This window comes from Nelumbo nucifera, chromosome 1, assembly GCF_055504915.1.
Source record: "Nelumbo nucifera cultivar China Antique chromosome 1, China Antique-T2T, whole genome shotgun sequence".
In the NCBI taxonomy this organism is placed as follows: Eukaryota; Viridiplantae; Streptophyta; class Magnoliopsida; order Proteales; family Nelumbonaceae; genus Nelumbo; species Nelumbo nucifera.
Window position 1 is genome coordinate 215,965,537 of NC_142649.1, and position 23,132 is coordinate 215,988,668.

General features: G+C 39.1%; 1 protein-coding gene across 1 annotated transcript; it reads left to right on the forward strand.

Moving 5' to 3' along the window:
* The first annotated feature begins 199 nt into the window (after positions 1–199).
* On the forward strand, positions 200–21,456 carry PTAC15 (plastid transcriptionally active 15). Its single transcript, XM_088901650.1, has 6 exons — positions 200–231; positions 337–339; positions 14,180–14,610; positions 14,721–15,902; positions 21,174–21,241; positions 21,316–21,456. The coding sequence occupies exons 1-6, from the start codon at positions 200–202 to the stop codon at positions 21,325–21,327; spliced, it is 1,728 nt and encodes a 575-aa protein (XP_088757776.1). The 3' UTR covers positions 21,328–21,456.
* The last annotated feature ends 1,676 nt before the right edge of the window (positions 21,457–23,132 follow it).

Below are 23,132 nucleotides of genomic sequence, written 5' to 3' on the forward strand. Positions count from 1 at the left end.
CAAAGGGGTGAAGTAACCATGGATATTTGTCAGTACTGTTATGTTATATTTAGACTCAAGTATATCTCTGAATAAAACACCATGTATATATATGTATTCGTAACATCCATCAATACCATGCCCAAGTAAATTACTATGGTCAACCTAAAAGGAGGTTTTCTTTCCATCTGCTTGCAATAAGCAATTTTCTTCTTAAATCATGAAGAATTCAAAATATGAAATACCGAAAAGGTGAGAATGTGTTCTCATAATCCAAAAGCCTCGATTCCCTCATATGTCTACAATTTCTCCTGCTTCTTGCTTCATTCTATAATTTCACTTTCAATAACATTGCAGGAGGTAATAACCTCCTCAGCTCTGTTAAGTCAAAGCAACAGCTTCCCTCAGTGCAGTAAACCACCTATTTTAAGGAGTCCCAAGGCTCCTAGTAGGAACTAGGAACCAAGTTTATAAGGTACAGGAGCCAGGAGTACTTAATTCGGTAAAGTGGCTGTCGTTTAACAAAATCCCTTCTCAAGAAAGAAATGGGGAGTAGACCAGCTACTGATAATTGTGTCAGAAGATTATTTGTGGCCATAAGGTTAGAAACATAAGCTATCATATTGTTAGAATCCAAACATTAAGGGGGCATTGAGGAAAAAAAACAAGAGAAATTGAAAGAAGAGTATCCTGAGTTAAATCTTCTAAGTTTTATCTAGCTAACTAGGCTTGTGTTAGGTATCATTGCTGTTTCTACAAGAAACGATTGCGGTTGTCTTGTTACATCACATTAGATAACCAATTCCACTAAAAACATGTATGCATTTGATTGGTCTTGGAATTTATAATAAAAACGTTAAACTTGGCGTTTCATGAAGAAATGGCAATGGTACTTGCATTTTAATACTAACAATGGAATTTTTTATGCAAACAGTGGCCTATTTTATAAAAAAATTGTATTGATAAACCCCAAACATTTCTACTAGAAACTGGAAACGCATCACTTTGAATCTTTTCTTTAAATTTGGTATGCTGGAAATATTACTAGGGGTGTCATTACTAGGGGTGTCAGTGGACCGGGTTAAATGGTAAACCCGACCCTAATGGATTGGGTTTGGGACAACTGAATAGGGTTGGTCAGGTTAGGGTTCTGGAACTCTAACCCGAGTCAGGTTCGGGTCGGTGTCAGGTTTATAACAATCTGACCCGTCGGGTCATAATGCTTCTCTTATAATATGTAAGGGACCACCGCACCATTAAGGGTATGGTTGTAATTATCTAAAACTCTAAGTGACTAAGACCAACCTAATAAGGCAAAAACCCTAAAGCATTTTTCCCCTTTAACCTTTTTGAAATCGAAAGGAACTCTTCGAAAAGAGTCGTATAGATCAAACTTGCATTGCAGTCTGCAGATATAGTCGCACATACCATTGTTTCAAGGCAAGCTCAAGGTATTTACATAATGTCTCTCAAAATATAGTTCTTTTAGCCAATTTTCTTTTCTCTCTATTCTTAAATTGTTGGAATGTTAACTTTATTTATTATGTTTGTATTCCGCTGAGTTAGGGTCCGTTTGGACAAATTAAAGCAGTTTTTTCTTTTGTTTTTTATGTTGTAACTTAAGTAGGGGCATAAAGGTTCTTTTCCTTCTAATTATGGTCACCCTATATATATTAATATAAGCTGGCGCCGCTAGCACTGTAGCAGACTCCAAATCTCTCTCTTCTCTTCTCTCCTCTCTTCTCTCTTCTCTCCTCTCTTCCTCTTCTCTTCTCCTACATCTCTTCTCCTTTGTTCGACTGTTAATATGGTATCGGAGCGGTTCTGTTAGGCCTGTGAGCAGATCGAACAAGCTCCAACCTACTATCTTCTTCAATTGAGATAAAAAAGTGCAGACCTATGACTGGTACAAATTTTTTTAGTGTTTTTTTCCTTTCCCTTGGTCGTGTACCAAGAAGAAACTATATGACTCCAGACTGCTGAATGTTTTCTAAGAAGTTGTGAGGTTCGAACCGCTTTTTTTTATGGATCGTGTGATCTCATGTCTGAGAATTCAGATCTGTAGGTCATGGATGACCTGATCTTTTAACCCTTGTGGTGTAACCATACTGGTTTATGACCCCTCCTAGCAGTCAATGTGTTTGGGGTGTCTGGAAGTTGGTGGAGTGTGACTGCTAGGTCAGATCAGCTCTGAGATCACCCTAAAATCTTGCCTTTTTTGGACAATCTAGGCTGATTTGTGGTCAGATTGTGTCTAGATTGCAGTGTGTGCATGTGGGCTTCATCCTTGGTGTTTCTAGGACTGTTTGTTTGGTGATAAGAAGGATTGTAAGGTGTGTGTAAGGTCTAAAAGGTGTTTCAATCATGTCCTCTGAGAATTCTACAATTTCAGGAATTTCAGGAGGTCAAAATGGAATGAGTGGGGGGATGGATATGAGTTTCTCCATGGCTGTAATCCCCTTTGATGGACTGGACTATCTTGAATGGTCTAGGAGAATTAAACTTTATATAACTACTAGAGGAAAATTGGGTATATTAATGGTAAAATCAAGGAACCAAAGATTGGTAGTGCTGAACATGACAGATGGAACCAAGAAAATAGTAAGGTGATGTCATGGCTCTTGGTTTCTATGATGCCATAAGTAAGGAAGACCTTTATGTGGGCTAAAACAGCTTGTGAAATATGGGAACAAGCAAAATCTACCTATTCAAAATAGAGACACTATGCAAATATATATCAATTACAAGTAGAACCCTCCACTTGCAAGCAAGGGGAGAGGAGTCTCTCGGTGTACTATTCAGACTTGACATCAATTTGGAAGGAATTGGATCATTATCAAAATGTGAATTGGAAGTGCGATGAGGATGCAAAGGCCTACAAATCACTTGTTTCCCAGCAACGGGTATTTGCCTTTCTTTTAGGGCTGAATCCTACATATGAATCCATGAGGGTACAAATCTTAGGAAGTAAGAACCTACCTTCAGTCCAAGAAGTTTATGCCCTATTTCAGTCTGAAGAGAGCAAAAAGAAATGTGATGAATTGTACAGAAGGGAAACATATTGCACTAGTTGTCTGAGAGGGTACAAGTTCAAATGTTGGAGGTTCTTTTAAAAAAGGAGATTCATAGAAGAGAGTGGATGACAAAGACAAACTTTGGTGCACTCAGTATCAAAAGTCCAGGAACACTAGAGACACATGTTGGGATCTTCATGGCAAGCCAAAATGGGCTCAGGAATTGAGTAAGAAGTCTGATCCGAGTAAGAAGCCAACCCAGCAAAGTCATAAGAAATATAACTCAGCAAATGTGGCACCTCAAGATACTAGTCCCATGGTACCCCAAGAGTGACACTCTGGTTTTGACCCCAAGGAAGAGATCATCAACTCCTTTCGTGACCACTTGGAATTATATGGTAGGACACTTCGCTAGATGGATTCTGGCCCTACTCCTACCTCATTTGCATCTACATCAAGTAACATTGTCGTTGCCTTCCATGTGTCATTTCCTAAATTACCTATCAATTTACTTTCCATTAGCAGTATTACTCATTCTTTGAATTGTTCGGTGACCTTCTTTCCTTCTTCGTATGTATTTCAGGATTTGACATCGGGGAAGACGATTGGTAGAGGAAGCATGGTGGATGGCCTCTACGTGTTGGAGAATAAAGATGGTCTTGTGGCTACAGAGTCTTTAAGTTCTTCTAGTGAGAGTCATGCCTACTTGTGGCATAATCATCTTGGTCATCTTTCATTTGAGTCTTTAAAAACTTATGTTTCTTGATTTGTTTAAATCTTTGTTAGTTAGTAAATTGCAGTGTCATACATGCCAATTGAACAAACACTGTAGAAATTCCTTTCCTTTAAGAAATAAAATATTTGAATTTCCTTTTCATATTGTTTATTCTGATGTTTGGGACCCTATTGTTAGACAGTGTATGCCCTTAGCTCTAATCAGAATGATGTACATTATGACATTTATTGTAAATGAATAAAGTACATATTTGATTCATGTTATTGTGGTGTGTTTCTCTGTAATACCCTTAAACTGGAAACATATGAGACTCGTGTTAGTTTAGAATCTTCACAGCCGTTGGATAGGTCTGGGGAGATTTATCCTGCCAAGGCTGACACTGATGTGTCGCCAAGTTGGTTGGGGTAGCTTGTCTCAGCTGCTAGGGTGAGACCTGAGGTACATGCAGTGTGGGTTTTCTTGAAACCCTGAACCGGACCAGAATTCCAGTATTGCCCTGGACCTTGGAGATTGATGGGCAAAACTGGAATGTTACACTTGACCCCTAGACTCGATTATGATACTGCACTAGGTGTCAGATTGGGCTGTCTTTGATATGCCAATCAGTGAGATCCTTAGAGGGGGTCAAAACCTGGGTATGTTGGGACAGTCCGAGAATTCATCTAAGTGGGTGATCATAGTGACAGGATCAACCCCTTTGTTGGACAAAGTGAATGATCGGGGATGCACTCTCTCTGATGGAAACCAAAGCTGCCGGTAGTCGATTTCAATAGTTGAAATTTGTTTTTCAAAATATATTTATATAGATATATATTATATATTACGGTTTCAAAATGTTTGCAAAAGGTTTTAATTCCCGAGATCCATGTGAGTAGAGAGTGTAGCACTGTTCCTTGCAGCCGAGGGAGAGGTCCTCTCTTGTCGGGCAATGTTTGATCATTACGGGCTGAGAAGTTAAGTGTAAGACCATTAAGGGTAATACCTAATGGGCTAATCTTGCATATGCCCACAGTCCTTGGGTTTTTATAAGGTGGCTTGACCTAGGGACCACTTAGTGTAAGTGTTGGGCCCATTAAGAGCCCATGGTGATGGGCTCAGGGATTCACTGTTTCCTACAGTGATTTCGGCCAGACCTTGTAACAGGGGCTGGGCTGAACCCATGTGTCTGATGTGTAGATCAATGTTTGGGTCCCACGCCATACATAGATACCCAACTGGGCAGTAGTTTGGAGGATTTGTGAGCACATGGACTTAATGGACCTAAAGCTCAATTCGAACTGGTATAATATGATTATTTAAAGAGGGGCGGTTCTGGGATTTAGATCAGCATATAGGATAAGGAGTTATCCTTATCCACTCAGAGAGTCCAGATTCAAATAAAGATTTGGATTAGGAAACTCCTAATAAGATTAGGAGGGCTGATCTTTATTTGTAGATAAGATAAGGGTTTATCCTTATCTCTTAAAGAGAGTCCAGATCTAAATAAGATTTGGATTAGGAAACTCCTAATGGGATTAGGAGAAGCTCTCTTTAAGGCTATAAATAGAGGAGGAGGGCGAACCCCAGTTCATCCTACAAGATTACAGATACGAGAGAGAAGACAGCTCTAGTGAGACTGACGCCATCTTCTGCTCTTGCCTCCTTCTGTTGTTTCCGCCATAGCCAGTTCGATCTTCACCTGTAGGAGTGATCAAGAAGCGTTCTTGATATCAGTTTTTGGTGAAAAACTGATATGAAATCGTGCTCACTCACCCTCCATCGAATTCTTGCTGAAGAGTTCGGTTCTTGCTAAAGAACCACCTGCTGATTCTGCTCCACCCTACGTTGTGTCATCTTCAGTGGGAGCAGTCTTTGGCGTTTTCCTTGGGCGTGAACACTTTCGTTGGGAGTTATTATTACTCCGTATCAGGTACATCCATTTCCTACATTTTGGTTTCAGATCTGGTCCGGTTTAGGTTCAAGATTGATCATTGAAAATACAGTTTTCTAAAACAGGGAATGTGATTCCCATATGGGAGAGAGAATTTTTTTTTTGAAATTTCGCCCTACCTACCTGCAGGGTTCGACTATCCATATGATGGATCTCTCATCCCTTCACCTATTTCTCTACCTACTGAGACTGGACATAAATATTTTATTACTTTGATTGATGACTACTCTAAATATACTTGGGTGTATCCTATGCGATCTAGAGATGAAGTGCCAATGATTGTGAAAAACTTTCAACGAATGGTTTTCACTCAATTTCAAACTGAAATTCACATTTTCCATTCGGAGAATGCAAAAGAGTACTTCTATAGTGATCTCACGGAGTTCTTTGTTTTGTGTGGATCTCTTCATCAAAGCTATTGTGCCAGGACACCTCAACAAAACGGTGTTGCTGAAAGGAAAAATTGTCATCTACTTGAGGTAGCTCGTGGTTTATTACTTCATATGAATGTTTCGAAACATTTTTGGATGGATGTTGTTATGCGTGCTGCATATATCATCAACCATATGCCATCTCGATTGCTAGAGTATAAGTGCCCACATCAACTCTTGTTTCCTATAGCTCCGTTGCCCCCCATTCCAATGCGTGTCTTTGGGTGTCGCTGCTTCATTCCTGGAGGGAAGGAACCAGTGAGTATTCACTGTAAAGAATAGAGATGATGGTTTAGTAGAAAGATACAAAGCTAGATTGGTGGCCAAAGGGTTTAAACAAGTGTATAGAGTAGAGTATGCAGAGACCTTTGCTCCAGTAGCCAAGATAAATTCAATCAGAATTCTCCTCTCACTGGCAGCTAACCTTGATTGGGAACTTCATCAGTTGGATATCAAGAATGCATTCTTGAATGGTGACCTAGAAGAAGAGGTTTACATGACTCAACCTCCAGGTTTTTGTGCCAAAGGTAGTGAATAGAAGGTGTGCAAGTTAAAAAAATCTTTATATGGGTTGAAGCAATCACCTCGGGCCTGGTTTAGTAGGTTTCATTTAGTAGTGCAACATATGAGATTCAGATAATGCCAATCAGATCATACTTTGTTTGTGAAAAAAGGTGAAGGGAAAATTGCAGTTTTAATTGTCTATGTTGATGAAACAGTAATCACAAAAGACTGGAAGACTGAAATACAAAAGCTGAAGAAATTCCTAACCACTCAATTTAAGGTGAAAGATCTAGGCCCCTTACATTATTTTCTTGGAATTGAAGTTGCTCGCTCAAAAAGGGGCATCTTTATTTCCCAAAGAAAATATGTACTAGATCTATTAGAGGATACAAAAAAGTTGGGAGTGAAACCAAATCAGCTAGGAGACAGTCAAGGGGAGTGTTTGAAAGATGTAAAGAAATTCCAGAGACTTGTAGGGAGACTCTTATATTTGTCTATGACCAGACCTGATATTGTCTATGTAGTAAGTGTTCTTAGTCAGTTCATGCATAATCCTAAGACAACTCACTTTGAAGCTGCAAAAAGAATCCTTAGATACCTCAAGAAGTTCCTAGGAGTTGGTTTGCTTTTCCATAAATATAGGCATTTGAAAGTAGAGGTGTATACAGATGCTGATTGGGCAGGGGCAATCGATGACAGAAAATCTACCAGTGGGTATTGTACCTTTGTGGGAGGAAACCTAGTCACCTAGAGAAGTAAGAAGCAAAGTGTGGTGGCTAGATCCAGTGTTGAGGCAGAATACAGAGCCATGTCTCATGGAGTTACTGAAATTATGTGGATAAAAAATTTTTTAGGAGAGTTGGGTTTTGTAGTTAACAAACCTATGTCACTCTAATGTGACAACAAGATTGCTATCAACATTGCTACTAACCCAGTCCTCCATGATAGAACAAAACATATTGAAGTGGACAAGCATTTTATTAGAGAAAAACTTGTGAGCGGAGAAGTGTGCACACCTTATGTTAGTTCAGAGGAACAACTTGCAAACATCTTCACCAAGGGCATTCAACACATGCGGCATAATAATTTGTGTAGCAAGTTGGGCATGATTGACATCCATGTCCCAACTTGAGGGGGAGTGTTGGAATGTTAATTTTATTTATTATGTTTGTATTGTACCTTTGTGGGAGGAAACCTAGTCACCTAGAGAAGTAAGAAGCAAAGTGTGGTGGCTAGATCCAGTGTTGAAGCAGAATACAGAGCCATGTCTCATGGAGTTACTGAAATTATGTGGATAAAAAATTTGTTAGGAGAGTTGGGTTTTGTAGTTAACAAACCTATGCCACTCTAATGTGACAACAAGATTGCTATCAACATTGTTGCTAACCCAGTCCTCCATGATAGAACAAAACATATTGAAGTGGATAAGCATTTTATTAGAGAAAAACTTGTGAGCGGAGAAGTGTGCACACCTTATGTTAGTTCAGAGGAACAACTTGCAGACATCTTCACCAAGGGCATTCAACACATGCGGCATAATAATTTGTGTAGCAAGTTGGGCATGATTGACATCCATGTCCCAACTTGAGGGGGAGTGTTGGAATGTGAATTTTATTTATTATGTTTGTATTTTGCTGAGTTAGGGTTCGTTTGGACAAATTAAAGCAGTCTTTTCTTTTGTTTTTTATGTTGTAACTTAAGTAGGGGCATAAAGGTCCTATATATATTAATATAAGCTGGCGCCGCCAGCACTGTAGCAGACTCCAAATCTCTCTCTTCTCTTCTCTCCTATCTTCCTCTTCTCTTCTCCTACCTTTCTTTTCCTTTGTTCAGCTGTTAATATAAATTATTAAATAGGTTGAAGTTTGATCACATAATGTCACAATAATTTAAGTTGGTGTTGTCCGGGATGGTATCATTTTCAACACGAGAATGCCATCCTCCACCTCAAGTCATTGGTCGGGTCAAGTCGGGTTGGTATCGGGTTCAACCCCATAGGGTCAGGGCAGGCTCAGAAAATTGGTATTGCCCACTCGGGCTCAGGTGGAAGTAGTGGAGGGCTAGGTTAGGGTTGAGGCAAACCTGTTTCGTGGTTTGACTTATTTAAGCAGATAGATTTAAAATAGAGCACATGCGTGGTTTGACTTATAGCCTACCAGGGGTGTAACTTAGGTAGGTCCAACCCGAGGCTAAACGATTCAGCCTGAAATTTTACATGGGCAGGGCTTGGGTATTTGGTCCTTAGGCTAGGCTTGGGCTTTTTTATTAATCTTTTTTGGGCTGGGCTTGGGCCTAGCCTTTAGGTAACTCGAGCCCGACTTAACTATACATATTCATCTATATATATATATGTATGTATTTATACATACATACTTATTTGCATACATATTTGCATAAATGCATATATACATGTGTAATTTAGAGTGGGTTTATTGACCAACTCGAGCCTGCATGGGCCTAAGACCAACTTGAGTGCACAAAATTATAGTTTGGGCTGGGCTCAAGTTAAGAAGATCGAGGTTAACCTAGGACTTGGTTTGGGCTTGAGCCTTAGGCCCAAATCTTAGGGTTGTACCTGGGTTGACCAAAAACCTTGCTCAACCCTCTCGACTTGCACCCCTATAGCCTATGTAGAGCTGTAAATCAGGTTGTGTCGCCCACGACCCGGCATGACATGGCATGATGGCATGCGGGTCGTGCCAGGCCCTACATGATGGTAGAAGCCGTGTTGGGCCTGGGGTTCCAGGCCCACAGGCCGACATGACACTATGTGTGCCGTGCCGCTTGTGGCCCACGTGCCGGCATGGGCCAGCACTACATGACCCACCTGATGAACTAGCTAGTTTCAACTTTTTGGGGTTTTTTTTTTATACAAATACCCCCCAACAACTATAAACAACTATATAGGGGGTATTTATGTATTTTGGTTTTGGGGGTAGAAAGAATGACACAAATGCCCCCAACAACTATATAACAACTAGTTTGGGGGGCATTTTGGGTAAAGTGATAAATAACTTTACAATGACCATAATACCCCTCCCAATAGCTACACCTGATGTTTCACCTGAAATAGATGATCAAAGTCAAGAACAATAGGAGAAAATGATGAAGCCAATATATTTTGTATACTCTATAGTTGTATAGAATTTTTTCAAATTATTGTAAAATTTGTTTTAAATTTATTTAATTTATTTGATATTTTTAATAACATAATTTTTTATTTTCAATTTGTAACTATATTGTATTTTTTATATTTGATTAATTTATTCCATTTTCCAACTTTCATATTTCATTCATCCAACCATTGTATGCTTTGTATCATTCAAATTTAAATGAAATAAAATTCCTATTTTTCTTCCAATTTGTTATTCACTTTGAGTCTTTGTCTCATTGACTTCTTATTTGGTTAAGTTTTTTCTTTTTTCATTTCTTTGTTAGATTTTTTATTTTTTAAATATTTCCCAAAGGAAACTTAAATATTTAACTTTTACTTAGCAAAGAAATAAAAAAATAGAAAATGTAAAAAAAAATCCAGTCTGGCCCGGTTCAGCCCACGCCCAAGGCCCGACCTGTGGTCTAGCCTAGCATGGCCCAAGCCCATGACATGGCTTGTAGCTCGCCCGACCTAGGCTCGTGGCACGGCATGGGCCCACACGGGCTTGGGCCGTGGGCCGTGTTGGGCCGACCCCCCAAATTATCCCTGTGCCGTTCTAGCCCGACATAGCCTATTTTACACCTCTACCTACGTCCATGACTCCACGGGCAAAGGAGGAGTAGAAATCCATTATAAAATCAATAATAGAGATTAAAGAATTGTGCACAACCTCTCTCACAGAAACCCTAAGCCCCAAAATACTCCAAACCTCTCGACTCGTCTTTCAAACAAAGAAAAAATGTAAACAATGAAAAACCACCATACTACATAACTCTTCGTATTTAGGTTGGATCCATAAGTTCCATATGGATCAGATGCTTGATCAGATGCTTCCACCATAAACCACTATTGAATATTTGTTTTCGGTTTTTTTTTTAAATATAATTTGGAGTGGATCATAAAGTGGATAACAATAAAAAATTCAAGGCACAAACATAACATATTCTCGTTTGGAAAATGAATGAAGCATTCTTGTATAATTGTATTAGTAAAAAGGCATGATAAATGTTCTCGTTACAGGAGTTCAGTTTTTCATAATCTCTAGAAACAATCTGAATTCCGGTAAGTTCCATCAAAATAAATTTGATTAAGAAAGAATCAAAACTGAAAAATAGAAATCCTACTCTAACTTGAGAAGATACATTGACCTTTGCTAGGGGTGCTCACGGTTTGGTTAACTGAACCATGGGGTGATTTTCTAGACCGAACTGACTTGTTCAGTTTTTAAATCTAACCAAACCGATGCAACTGGTTAATCGTGGCTCGGTTTTTTTGGTTTTTTTATGCACTGAAAATTAAAAAAAAAGGGAAAAACCTTCCTTCTTGCAGAAGAGACTGAGTGAGAGCTGATGGATGATGGTCTGAGATAGAGTGAATAGAATTGAAACTGAGAGAGATAAGAGATTGAGAGAGATGAGTGACTGAGACTGAGAGAGAAGAGACTAAGTGAGTGTCGAGTGAGAGAGAGATTGAGAGATGAGAGATTGAGAGGAGACACCAAATGGTCTAAGAGAGGGTGAAAGCTTTGAGTTTAAGAGTGAGAGAGTCAAAGAGATGACTGATGAGAGAATGAGAGCCGATGAACAGAACTGACTATTGAGAGAGATTAGAGTGAGAGACGCTCACTAAGAGTAAGAGACACTCACAGAGAGTGAGAGACACCATCGGTAGGTCTGGCCTGTTGGGGAAGAAGAAGAAGAGTCTGAGAGAGAGGATAGAGAGTGAGATAGTTGGTTGCCTGGTCACGTTGGTGACTCGATCGTTGGAGGCCGTCGGTGATTCGGTCAGAGGGCGGAGCGCTGGAGGCCGTCGGTCTATTGGGGAAGAAGAGAACTGAGACTGAGAGTCTGAGAGAGTGACAGAGAAAGCTCAAAGAGGGAAAGAAAGGGGAAATTGGAAAGGCGTGGCGGAGGTAGGAGGCCGATTATTACTTATTAGGGATTCAATTTTCGAAGAGACTGTCAGACAGTCAGACTAAGAGACTAGCAGTGATGCAGTGTTTGGTTTTCAAAGTCTCAGACTAGCAGTGACGCAGTGTTTAATTTTCAATTAAAAGGTTCGATTTTCGAAGAGAAAGGCTGAAAGTCTCAGACTGCCAAACTTTTTTATTCAATTTTTAGAAAAAAATAAAAAATATATAAATACTATATAAATATACATCGGTTGGTTCAGTTAACCGCCGGTTTTTTTAAATGGTTAACCAAAACCGAACCGAAACTGTCAATTTTTTGAAAACATCGAACTGAAACCAAGCCATCTGGTTTGGTTAACCAATTTTTTTAGTTCGGTTTCGGTCGGTTGTTTTGGTCAGTTTGGTTTTTTGGTTTTTTTTGCTCACCCCTAACCTTTGGTTGTCTTCATTATACCTCCAATGCTCCACCATAAAGGACATTGCTTGTGCTTCAACCAACAAATAAAGTAGAGCACCAAGTAGAACCTCTCAATTGAAAGCTCTAATTTTTTAAGGTACAGGGCTATACCACCCTCCTTTATTGGAAAGTTCCCTGCAAGGTTAGATGAATGAAGGACATTAAAGAGGATGAACAAGTAAAAGTTCAAAAGGGAAAGGTTTCTAAATTTTGCTATCCAACAAGTTCATTAGTCATCCCCGTTTTCCTTTATTTTTTGAGATAGAGTAAGTGGAAGGGAACAAATTCTGTGGTGAAATTAGAAATGTTTTACATTTTACATGGTGTTTGGTGTGTTGTGGTGTTGTATTTCAGCATAACAACTGTTAAATCTCTTAAATGCAATTGCATTTAAAATAAAGGGGCACATTTTAACTGGAGGATACATGTAAAAGGTGGAGTGAAGGGTTCATTCAATGCGACTTCTTATAAATGGAGGATATAGCACTCATTAGTCAATACTTTCCTAAACCTCAGTAACTATTTATCAAAAAATAACTATGGGCCTAGTGCCACTTTGGCCCTCAACTTTAAAATGTGACAATTCAGTATTCAAACTTTCAAAATGTGCCAATTTAGTAATTATCATCATCAATCGTTAATCAGCCATTAAGTTGTATATGAAAAGACACAAGTATCCTTCAAGTGTCATCTAATTTTCTTTATTAACCATCCAAACATTGACAAAAAATGAACAGTCCCAAATTCTTCTTTTCTATTCAAGAAAGTTGGGATCACCTCTCAATGGGCATTTTTGTGACTCCAACTTTCTTGAATAGAAGAGGCAAGGATTTGGGACTATTCATTTTTTTTTGTCAATGTTTAGATGGTTGATAAAGAAAAATTAAATGACACTTGAAGGGCATTTATATCTTTTCAATACCACTTAACGACAAGTACTAAATTGACACATTTTGAAAATTTGGATACTGAGGCGGTGTTCGGTTTGGTGTTCATTTTGTGGACGGGACCGTTTCGGTCTGGTCCATGGGATGAACACCTGTTCAACTAGTTGTGGATGGGTAGCGTCGACCGGTCCATGGTTAGGTTCCATCCACAGGTAATTCTTTGATCCCTTACTTCACACTCTCCCTGAAACCCTATATTGCTTCACATTTTACCGTTGGAGGTCTCCACCACCCGCTGAAGCTCTCCACCGCTGCAACTCTCCTCCACCGGTCCACTTGCCAAGGCTCCATCTTGAAGAAACGCACAATGTAACTTTCTCTCTTTCTCTCTCTCTCTGTTTAGTTCTATTTCAAGTGTTGTTCTTGACAAATGCTAGTTCTGCATCCGAAAGTCCTCTGTATTGTGTTTTCCTCTTGATGCAATCCTTCTTTATTGTGCGAATAGTACTGTGTTTCCCTCTTAGCTGTTGAATGATGCTAAATCCTGAATAGTCGATTGTTTGCTTTTGTGTTCTTAATGCATCCATCCGGTTTGTAATTATTTTACTTATTTTTTTAATAAAATATTAGTTTTAAATATTATTTTTGTCAATAAAATATTAATTATTTTACTTATTTTTTTAAATTTTAATGTTTTTACTAGTAAAATAATATTTTTAAATATTTAAAATATATTTATTAATTTTTTACTATTTTTTTATAAAAATTATTATTTATTGGTTAATATTAATTCATTGATGCCTTTTTCAATATTTTTATCATATATAATGCAAAAATTAGATATTTATGATTAATTGTGTAAGTCATTCATAAAATGTATATGAGATACGTGGAATAAAAAAGTGTGGTATTGATTGGTCTAATCCACACAATTTGTCCCTAGTTTAAAACAACTTAGAACTATGGTGTAGTGTGGATTGATCCCTATCATGCCAGGGTGTGGTGCGGACCAATTCACACCCACTCATCCACGCTACAAATACCCCCTGAATTGTCGTGTTTTAAAGTTGGGGACGAAAGTGGTATTAGCCACAATTACAGGCTGCTAATGGGGAATTTATCCAAAAATAAATATATAGATAAATTATTACTTAATTACCCTTTGAAAATGCTAGAGCAAGAACACGTGCACGTGTGCAAGCAAGTCCCGTGCGTGTGCTCCAAAATCCAAATCCTGATACTTGGTCTCGGTCCAAGGATGTCTGCAGAAGTAGAAGCAGCGAGGAGAAGCATTTGTTAGCGAAGAAGAAAAGAAAGCCAGCCATGCTTACTTCACAGATGACCTTGGTTGGGGATCTTTCTTCTTATGCTTCTTCTTCTCCTTTCCGGGCGTCAACCCTAGTCTCTGCACCAAAATCTCCTTCGCCCTTTATGTCAACCTTCCCTCTCAATTTCTTCGATGAATATTGTGGCCGCAGGTTCAGTAGAAGAAGAACTAAAGAACAAAAGCCCTTATTAGCTTCAATGGAGTTTCGATCTTCTCAACCGATGGTTATCCTATGCAGCGGTAGCAACGCCTTTTCCTCCAATTACTTGACAGAAATGGGTTAGTAACATTATACAGTTTCTGTATGCTATGAATCCAACAATATCTCTCCAATAAAAACCAGAAAAATACCCAAACTCGTATTTATTTGTTTCGGCCTTCCTGTTTAGGGTTATATTTCCCCTTCTTTCAAGAAATTGGACTTGAAGAGAGAGAAGCCGAAGTTCTCTTCCACAAAAATCCACTTCTGAGGTCTGCATCTTTGGAATTCCTTCGCACCCGACTTCTTTCCCTGCGTTCCGTTGGCATTGATGGCTTTTCTCTCTGTCGCTTGATTACCAAACGTCCTGATGTACTAACGGCGGAAGAAATTGGTCCGCTGCTCTGCTTTGTTCGTGATGAGTTGGAAGGTCAGATAGAACCCTTAAAGCTCGAACGCCTTTTAACTGTTACAGATCCCCAATTCTTCGTAGGTTTTTCCGGGAAGGTTACTTTATTGCTTGATCATGGAATTCCCCGCCAAGAGCTAGCTAATGTTCTCAACAATGTCAATCTCACCAAGGTGTTCTGCTATAAACCAGCCAAAGAGCTCGAAAGAACTCTCCTTTTCCTGGACCGGTTCGGTGGTGTCGATTTGATCATTCGACGGCCTGGGCTTCTTAATTTGGACTTGCAAAGCCAGCTTGTTCCACGAATCAGGTTTCTTACAGAGCTCAGTGGGGAAGATGAAAATGCCACAGCAACCGTGTTGCGTAAGCTACCTGCAATTTTAACCTACAGTGTAGAGCATCTACAAGGCCATGCCGAGTTCTTGAGATCCTTCGTTGGTTTAACCGACCACGAAATCTTCAGAATCGTTCTTGTCTATCCAAATATCTTCAGTGTCAGCAAGGAGAGGAAATTGCGTCCGAGAATCGAGTTCCTTAAACAATGCGGGTTGAGTTCTAACGATATCTTCAAGTTCCTGATCAAGGCGCCACTGTTTCTGAGTCTATCGTTTGAAGAAAATCTCTCTAAGAAATTGGGGTTTCTGGTGAAGATTGGATACGAGAATGGAACCAAGGAGTTGGCACTGGCGATGGGGGCGGTAACCAGAACCAGTTCTGAGAACATGCAGAAGGTGATCGGTGTCCTCCTGAGCTATGGCCTCACTTGTGATGACATACTTGCCATGAGCAAGAAGCATCCCCAGATACTGCAATACAACCACGACTCTCTGGAGAAGAAATTGGATTACTTGATCGAGGAGATGGGTCGAGAAATTGGAGAGCTGTTGGCTTTTCCTGCCTTTCTCGGTTACAAGCTCGAAGACAGAATCAAGCATAGATATGAAGTAAAGAAGAAGACAATAGGTGAGGGAATGTCGCTTAACAAGCTCTTGAGTGTTTCAACTGTGAGATTCTTCAAGAAGAAGACGACTTCAATGCCCATGAAAAATACTGTTGATGGAGATGATTAGGAAGATTCCCTATGCTTTCGTTTTTTGATGACTATTGCTTCCGTCTTACAGAAGAAATAGTTGATATTTCAGGATTTTCATTTAGAGGTCTGGATCCAATTTGTCTATTTATTTCTTATATCGCAAGTCCATATTTTGATTAATAGAAAAGGAAAATAACTAAAGTAAGGCAACTATGATCTGGCCTACCATTAACCTCGAGGTATACATCCACTACAAGCTGCTTACAGGGTTCCACCTATTAGTTATAATTTTAAGATTGACATCTGAAGTGACATAAGGAAATCTAAAATGGCTAACTAAACCGCATTATCAAATATGTTTGTTTCATGTTGGTATTTAATCATCGGATAGTAAAGCTTGTGGTAGATGCAGCATGCAGGGTAAGTTGATCTAACCTTCCATTTAAAGTTCCATATATTTAATTTAGACCAACTCTATTTATACCATATTTACTGTGTTTCCAACAGCTCGTGGTAAGCAAAGTGATTGTGATTGGAAAATTCCTAGGTGCTCATTGCATGGATAATAGACTTAACCTCTTAAGTTGCTCTTGAATTTTAAAATCATCCAATTACCCACACTTGGGTTCAGATTAATGGGTTCAAGAGGTTCTCATTGACATCTTGAATAAGAAGTCCTGTACTCCTTAAGTGTTTCTGTTATCTTTTTCAAGAGCTCAAGGGCCATACTACCCAAACTCATATTCAGGTTGTCTGTAAGTAGCAAAAAAAGTAGTCTTTTGCTTTGTGTAGGAAATAAATTACTGGTACTAAGGAGTTGATGGGACAACCTCCTCTGAAAGGGTAGGGGGTTCTTTGAAGCTCTGGAGTAAAAAGTTATTTTAATCAATAAAAGGAGCTCCCAGGTTTATATTTTTCTGATTCAAGTCTGAATTAAATTATGTTGGGTTTGAATTGGGAATCCAACCCAACCTAGTTTTCTTCATTGCCTTATCCCCCTCCCCCTTTCTGCTCCCTGCAAGTGGTTTGAATTGGCAATTCTCACATTGTTAAGTTTAGTCTTTGAACAATAATCTTTATAATTATTTAAAGATTACTTAGAGAAGGAAGCTGCTAATTATAATTATTTAAAGATTACTTGGTTGGCTACATGAATCCTGTTTCACCATTCTGTTCTATTCAGTGCCATAACCATCATTAAACTATGGGCACTTATATCATTTTTTAGTACTTCCACCCAAGTTCTTTTTAGTCTGCCCCTAGCTCTGAAGGGATGAGAGATCTATCGTATGGATGTCCAAATCTTGCGGAATAAATGGGCGAATTTCAAAAATTTTTCTCTCCCTTTCAACTGGGAATCGCATTCCCTATTTAGAAAATCATATTTTCAAGGATCAATCTTGAACTGAACCAGATCTGAACCAAAAGTAGTAGGAGAAGATCATACCTGATACGGAGAAGTAATATCTCCCAATGAAGGTGTTCACGCCCAAGGAAGGATCCAAAGATTGCTCCTACTGAATATAGCGCAGTGCAGGATGGAGCAGAATCAGCAGCATTCTTCTCTAAGAATTCTGTCATTCGCAAGAAACAACAGGATGGCACGTGAGCATAGCTTCCTATCTATTCTTTCTCAAAGAATTGATGTCAAGATCGAATCTTGACTTCTCCCACAACTGGAGATCGAACTGGCAAACTGGGCGGCAAGAACAAGGAGGCGGCAAGAAAGAATTCTGCAGGGTTGCTTAATTCTTTCTTCTGTGTTTTTCAGCACTCAAGAGAATGTGAGTATGTATTCTAAAAGCTGCCGCCCCTTCCTTATTTGTTTTAACCCCAAAGGATCAGCTCCTAATCCAATTAGGAGTTGCTGATCCAAATCTTATTTGGATCAAAACATCTCTTTAGGTGATAAGGATTAACCCTTATCTTATCTGCAGATTAGATTAGCTTTCTCCTAATCTCATTAGGAGGTTTCTAGATCTGCAGATTAGATTAGCAACTCCTAATCCAATTAGGAGTTGCTAATCCATCTCAGAATTCGCCCCATATTTAACTAATTAAATAGCCCAGTTCGAAATGGCCTTTAGGCCCATTAAGCTTATGTGCTCACTTAACCTTCCTAACTGTTGCCCAGTTGGGCTTCCTTGTATGGCGTGGGACCCAAGCATTGATCTACACATCAGCCACATGGGTTCGGCCCAGCCTTTGTTATAAGGCCTGGCCAAATACACTGTTATGGACAGTGCACCCCTCGAAACCCATCAAATGGGCTCTATGGGCCCAACACTTACCCTAAATTGTCATTGGGCTAAGCCACCTTGTAACACCCAGGGACTGTGGGCAGATGCAAGATTAGCCCATCAGGCATTATCCTCAATGGTCTTACACTTAACCTCTCAGCCCATAATGATCATACACTGCCCGACAAGAGAGGACCTCTCCCTCGGCTACAAGGAACAGTGTTGCACTCTCTACTTATATGGATCCCGGGAATTAAAACCTTTTGCAAACCTTTTAGAAACCATAATATATATACTTTTATATCTCATATGAAATATACTTTGCAAAACAAATCTCAACGATTGAAATCGGCCGCCGGCAGTCTTGGTTTCCATCAGTGAGAGTGCATCCCCGATCATTACCTTTGTCCGACAAAGGGGCTGATCCTATCACTATGATCACCCACTCAGATGAATTCTCAGACTGTCCCAACATACCCAGGTTTGGACCCCCGCTAAGGATCTCACTGATTGGTACATCAAACACAGCCCAATCCGATACCTAGTGCAGTATCATAATCGAGTCTAGGGGTCGGGTGTAACTTTCCAGTTTTGCCCATCAATCTCCAAGGTCCAGGGCAATACTGGAAATCTGGTCTAGTTCAAAGATTCAATTAATCCTACACTGTATGCGCCTAGGGTCTCACCCTGGCAGCTGAGACAGGCCACCCCAACTGACTTGGTGGCACAACAGTGTCAGCCTTATCAGGATAGGTCTCCCCAGACTGACTCACTGGCTGTGAACATTCTAAACTAACACGAGTCTCATTAAGTGTCTAGTTTAAGGGTATTACACAGAAACATACCAAGGGCACATGAATCAAATATCTACTTTTGTTCATTTATAATAAACTCATAATGTACATCATTCTGATTGAAGCTAAGGGCATACAAAACTGTCTAACAAGCTCTTCTAGACCCTTCGGCTTGTAACAGCTCACTTTTTCTAGCAGGTGCTGTAAATGGTCTTCTATGCATGTGACCAAATCATCTCAATATACTTTCTCTCATTTTATCACCTATAGGAGCTACTCCTAGGTCCCTTTGTATGACTTCATTTCTAACCCTGTTCTTTCTAGTTTTACCATCCATCCATCTAAGCATTTGCATTTCTGCCACACTCATTTTTTGATATAGCAGTTAGATCATAATACATGAAGGCTAACTAAAGGAAATATTATTGTATGATAATTTACATCACCATGACATAGGAAGATTGATGACATTTAAATATTTAACAAAGTTGTTGATGATTCAAACATATATTTTTATTCTTTTTGTCTCTATTGGGTTGTCATAGGAAAAATTTGAATGCTTTCAAGTTGAGAAAAAAACTTTGCTTTGTAAATCTAGTGAAATGGTTAAGACTAAGGTTTGTTTTTGGGTTGCTTCAACTTGCTTAAGGGGGAAAACAATTTTATTTGGCTTGTTGATGATAAGAGACTGTTATAAATCCCCTTCTTCAATCTCATAGACACTGATTTTTTCTTACAAGCATTTTTTGCAAATATTTAAGTATTATTTGGAGTTGTTATGTTTTTCTGTTAAGCTTTGTGAGTTTCTAACCATTTGTTTTTCCATTAAGCTTTCTGTTAAGCTCTCTATATATCTGTGCATGCACGTGTGTGCATGAATATATACTCAATATACTCATACATATTGAAAACATTTTCTGCTTTCATCTTTTACTTCAGGTGAGTTCAATTTCTATATTTCTACTGTAAAATCTTTATTTTTTTTTTATCCTAATCTGTTTGACCATTTCAACATACTTATGCCCAATTTTCTGATGTTCAACCATGTTCTAGAGCCAAAATGCTAATTATGCCATTCTACAACAGCTCAGAGTCCAGATCAGCCAGCCTAAGTCTCTTGTGAACAGTGAGACTAACATGAGTACTGGATTAATATCTGAGCTGACTGAAACCCATTTACAAATTTGACTTAGTTAATACCCATGTGAATTGGCTGAGACCTTTTCATATATGTTATTTGCCAGGAACCAGTGCTTTATTTACTAAACGGATTCTAGTCAGGATGCACTTTTGGCTTTATTGATTTCATTGGGAATGTACAAGGCTATATTCTTCTTACTCCACTTCCTTGTGAGCTGGTATTTTGCCTGAAAATGAGAGGAAGCAGGCAGTCATTCCAATAGATAGCAATGGGGCGGGTTCGGGGAGGGTTTTGTAGATTCTAGACCCTACCTGCCTCTCTAAACTTCCCAACCTGTACCCGCCCCAAAACCCATAGCGGGTTGGATTTTAAAAATCCAAACCCTCCCTGCACATGAAAATGCAAAACCCTTCCCACATTCAAGGGTAGGAGTGGGTTGGGTTTAGAATCTGCATCTAATTTCCTATTATTTCTTGTTATATCTAAGCAATAAATAAGTAAAATAACACAAGCAAACAACAAAATTTTCAATTACTTGATTGAGACATTTAAAAAACATGTAAACTATCAATTGTCTTCACATAAAAAATTCAAAATATTATTAAATTCAACACCTAATACATAAAGTTTCTATGCTTTCCAACAATATACTAGTCAGGGAGGGTCGGTTTAGTACCCTACCTGTACCTGTATGGGTTATAGAATCCCAAAACCTGTCCTTCAAGAAAAAAAAAACCCGCCCCGACAGGGCGAGTACCCACTGGGTGGGGTACAAATTGCCATCCCTAGAAGCAGACAATCATTGCAATATAGCTGTAACAGTTCTCAAATTTTAGAGGACTTGGATCAACAAACAAGGATTCCCATATATAGTTGCAATTATACAGGAATACAACTTCTGTCTAATGCAGTACTTGGTATGTATCTGATGTGGTCATGTAGTTATTTCAAATTAGTTTTCAAACTTGGGTTGAAGATGTTCTTACATGTTGATCACGGATCTGATGTTTTATGATTCTTGTTCAGCTTTTATTGTCCTACACTGTCTGACTGGCAAATTTAGTCTGTGGATAGAGAGCGGGCATGTGATTTTGGTTAGTTTGATTGTGTAGAATTGGGATTAGATTGCTTTTGATGGATGAATAATCTAATACCATTTGTTTTAAAGGAACCCCTATAGCCACTTTTTGGCACCTTTATAGTTGGTGGAACCCCATCATCCCAGTAAAGCAGGCAGAGATATGGGTGTGATTCCCATACATAGTAGAAGAAACCAGAACCAAAGAATGCTCTGCTTGACATAGCTACAGGTATGTATCTACCAATTATATTTTATTTAAACCCGCCGTGTTCAAATTTTGCCTTTATTGATTCTGCTATCTGACCATGACTATGTTCTTATATATACAGGTGCCTTGCACTTACTAGCGCAATAACTGATTTCTGTCCACACCCTGCACTTACTAGTGCATCAGCCACACCGTTGGATGGCGATAATCCTAAAACATTACTTCGGAATAATGAATGGCTGCACATGGAAATTATTAGTACTTTGATACTTTCTAGGACATTATTTGGGTCATCATCATTCAAAACTTGCGGTTGCAGTCCACTTTCCAGCTATCATATACTTTCAACTCTGACTCCTCTTGCTCTTTTAGCTATTGTTGGAAGTTTACACTTATTTATGGGTAAAGATGCCTTTCCATAATATTCTTCTTGTAATGTGGCTTGAAGACAGGGAAGCCAAAGATTTTTGAGGTAGGTTCACTAGAGAAGTGGGTTATTGGCTTTCATATGCGGTCCCTAGGCTCTGTTGATGAATCTGAGTTCTAAGGAGCATTCAATACAACAAGCAATTCAAGTTTCCAAAAAAGAAAGCGCATGGAAAAGGCTAGTTAGTCTAAAATTATAGTTTTGAGGAGATTTTTTCAAAACTAGGGTTCAAGAACTTTTCTTGTTCCCATGTGTTAGCAGGGGAGGATCTCAGGAGGCACACTTGTGAGGATAGAGATTCGCCCCATGTAAAGATTGTTCAGATGCTCAAGTCCGATTTATTGACATGGGGAAAGCCAAGGCGGAGGAATGTGGTATGTGAAACCGGCAATTGCAGAAGTCAGCCCGCTGTACATGATTTTATCTTCAGCCCATCCGGCCCATTTCTAAAGAATGAGAAAAAGGACCGTGAGGGAAAGGTAATTCTCAAGGTGGGTGACTGAATTGAAACAGGAGGGAAGTGCACTTTTTTTAGTCTGGGAGTATGGCTGGATTAGAACTCTGGGTACGTGGAATCAACATTGTTGCAAAGGAAGCTCCGTTTGATGTTTGATTACTAACTTTGTTACAATTTTAATCGTCTAATTGAATGTGTATGGATCGCTGGGAACCGGGAAAGTGGGAAGTACTTTCTGAAATTTCTCCTTGGATTCAATTCTCCTCGGCCCATAGTGAAAGGTTTTATCATTTTTTTTTTGGTTAAATACAACACTTCTAATGATGGACAAAATCCTCCCCAAACGTTACAATCCGTTCGTATGTGATGTCATCTGAGTGATGTATTTTTTAATTCTAAAATCGACTTTGCCGTTCATTATTCTTCAAATTTTAAAAATAAAACCAAACACGGATTCTCTCACAGATCAAAACCCATATGCCGGAGAATGTGAGAAACACTTTCAAAACAATAATACGTTGGGTTTTTCAGAGGAATATCTGGCCGTAGGTGATTGCTCTGTTTTACCGCCATATTTCTCTTACCAAGATCGGAATAATCGAGTGTAAAGAAACTTGTGTGATGCTTGCCTTCCACCAGTTGGGTTGTGTGATACTTGAGAGAAGAGTACAAAGATGTTTAGAATTGGTGAGGCAGCAGCCATGGTAGGACATGTATATTCGCTCACTGGCCTTGCAAGGACCAAGTATACATGTGGACACAAGTACTCAACGTACAAGTAGATGAACTCCTAACATCTATTCCTCTCTCTC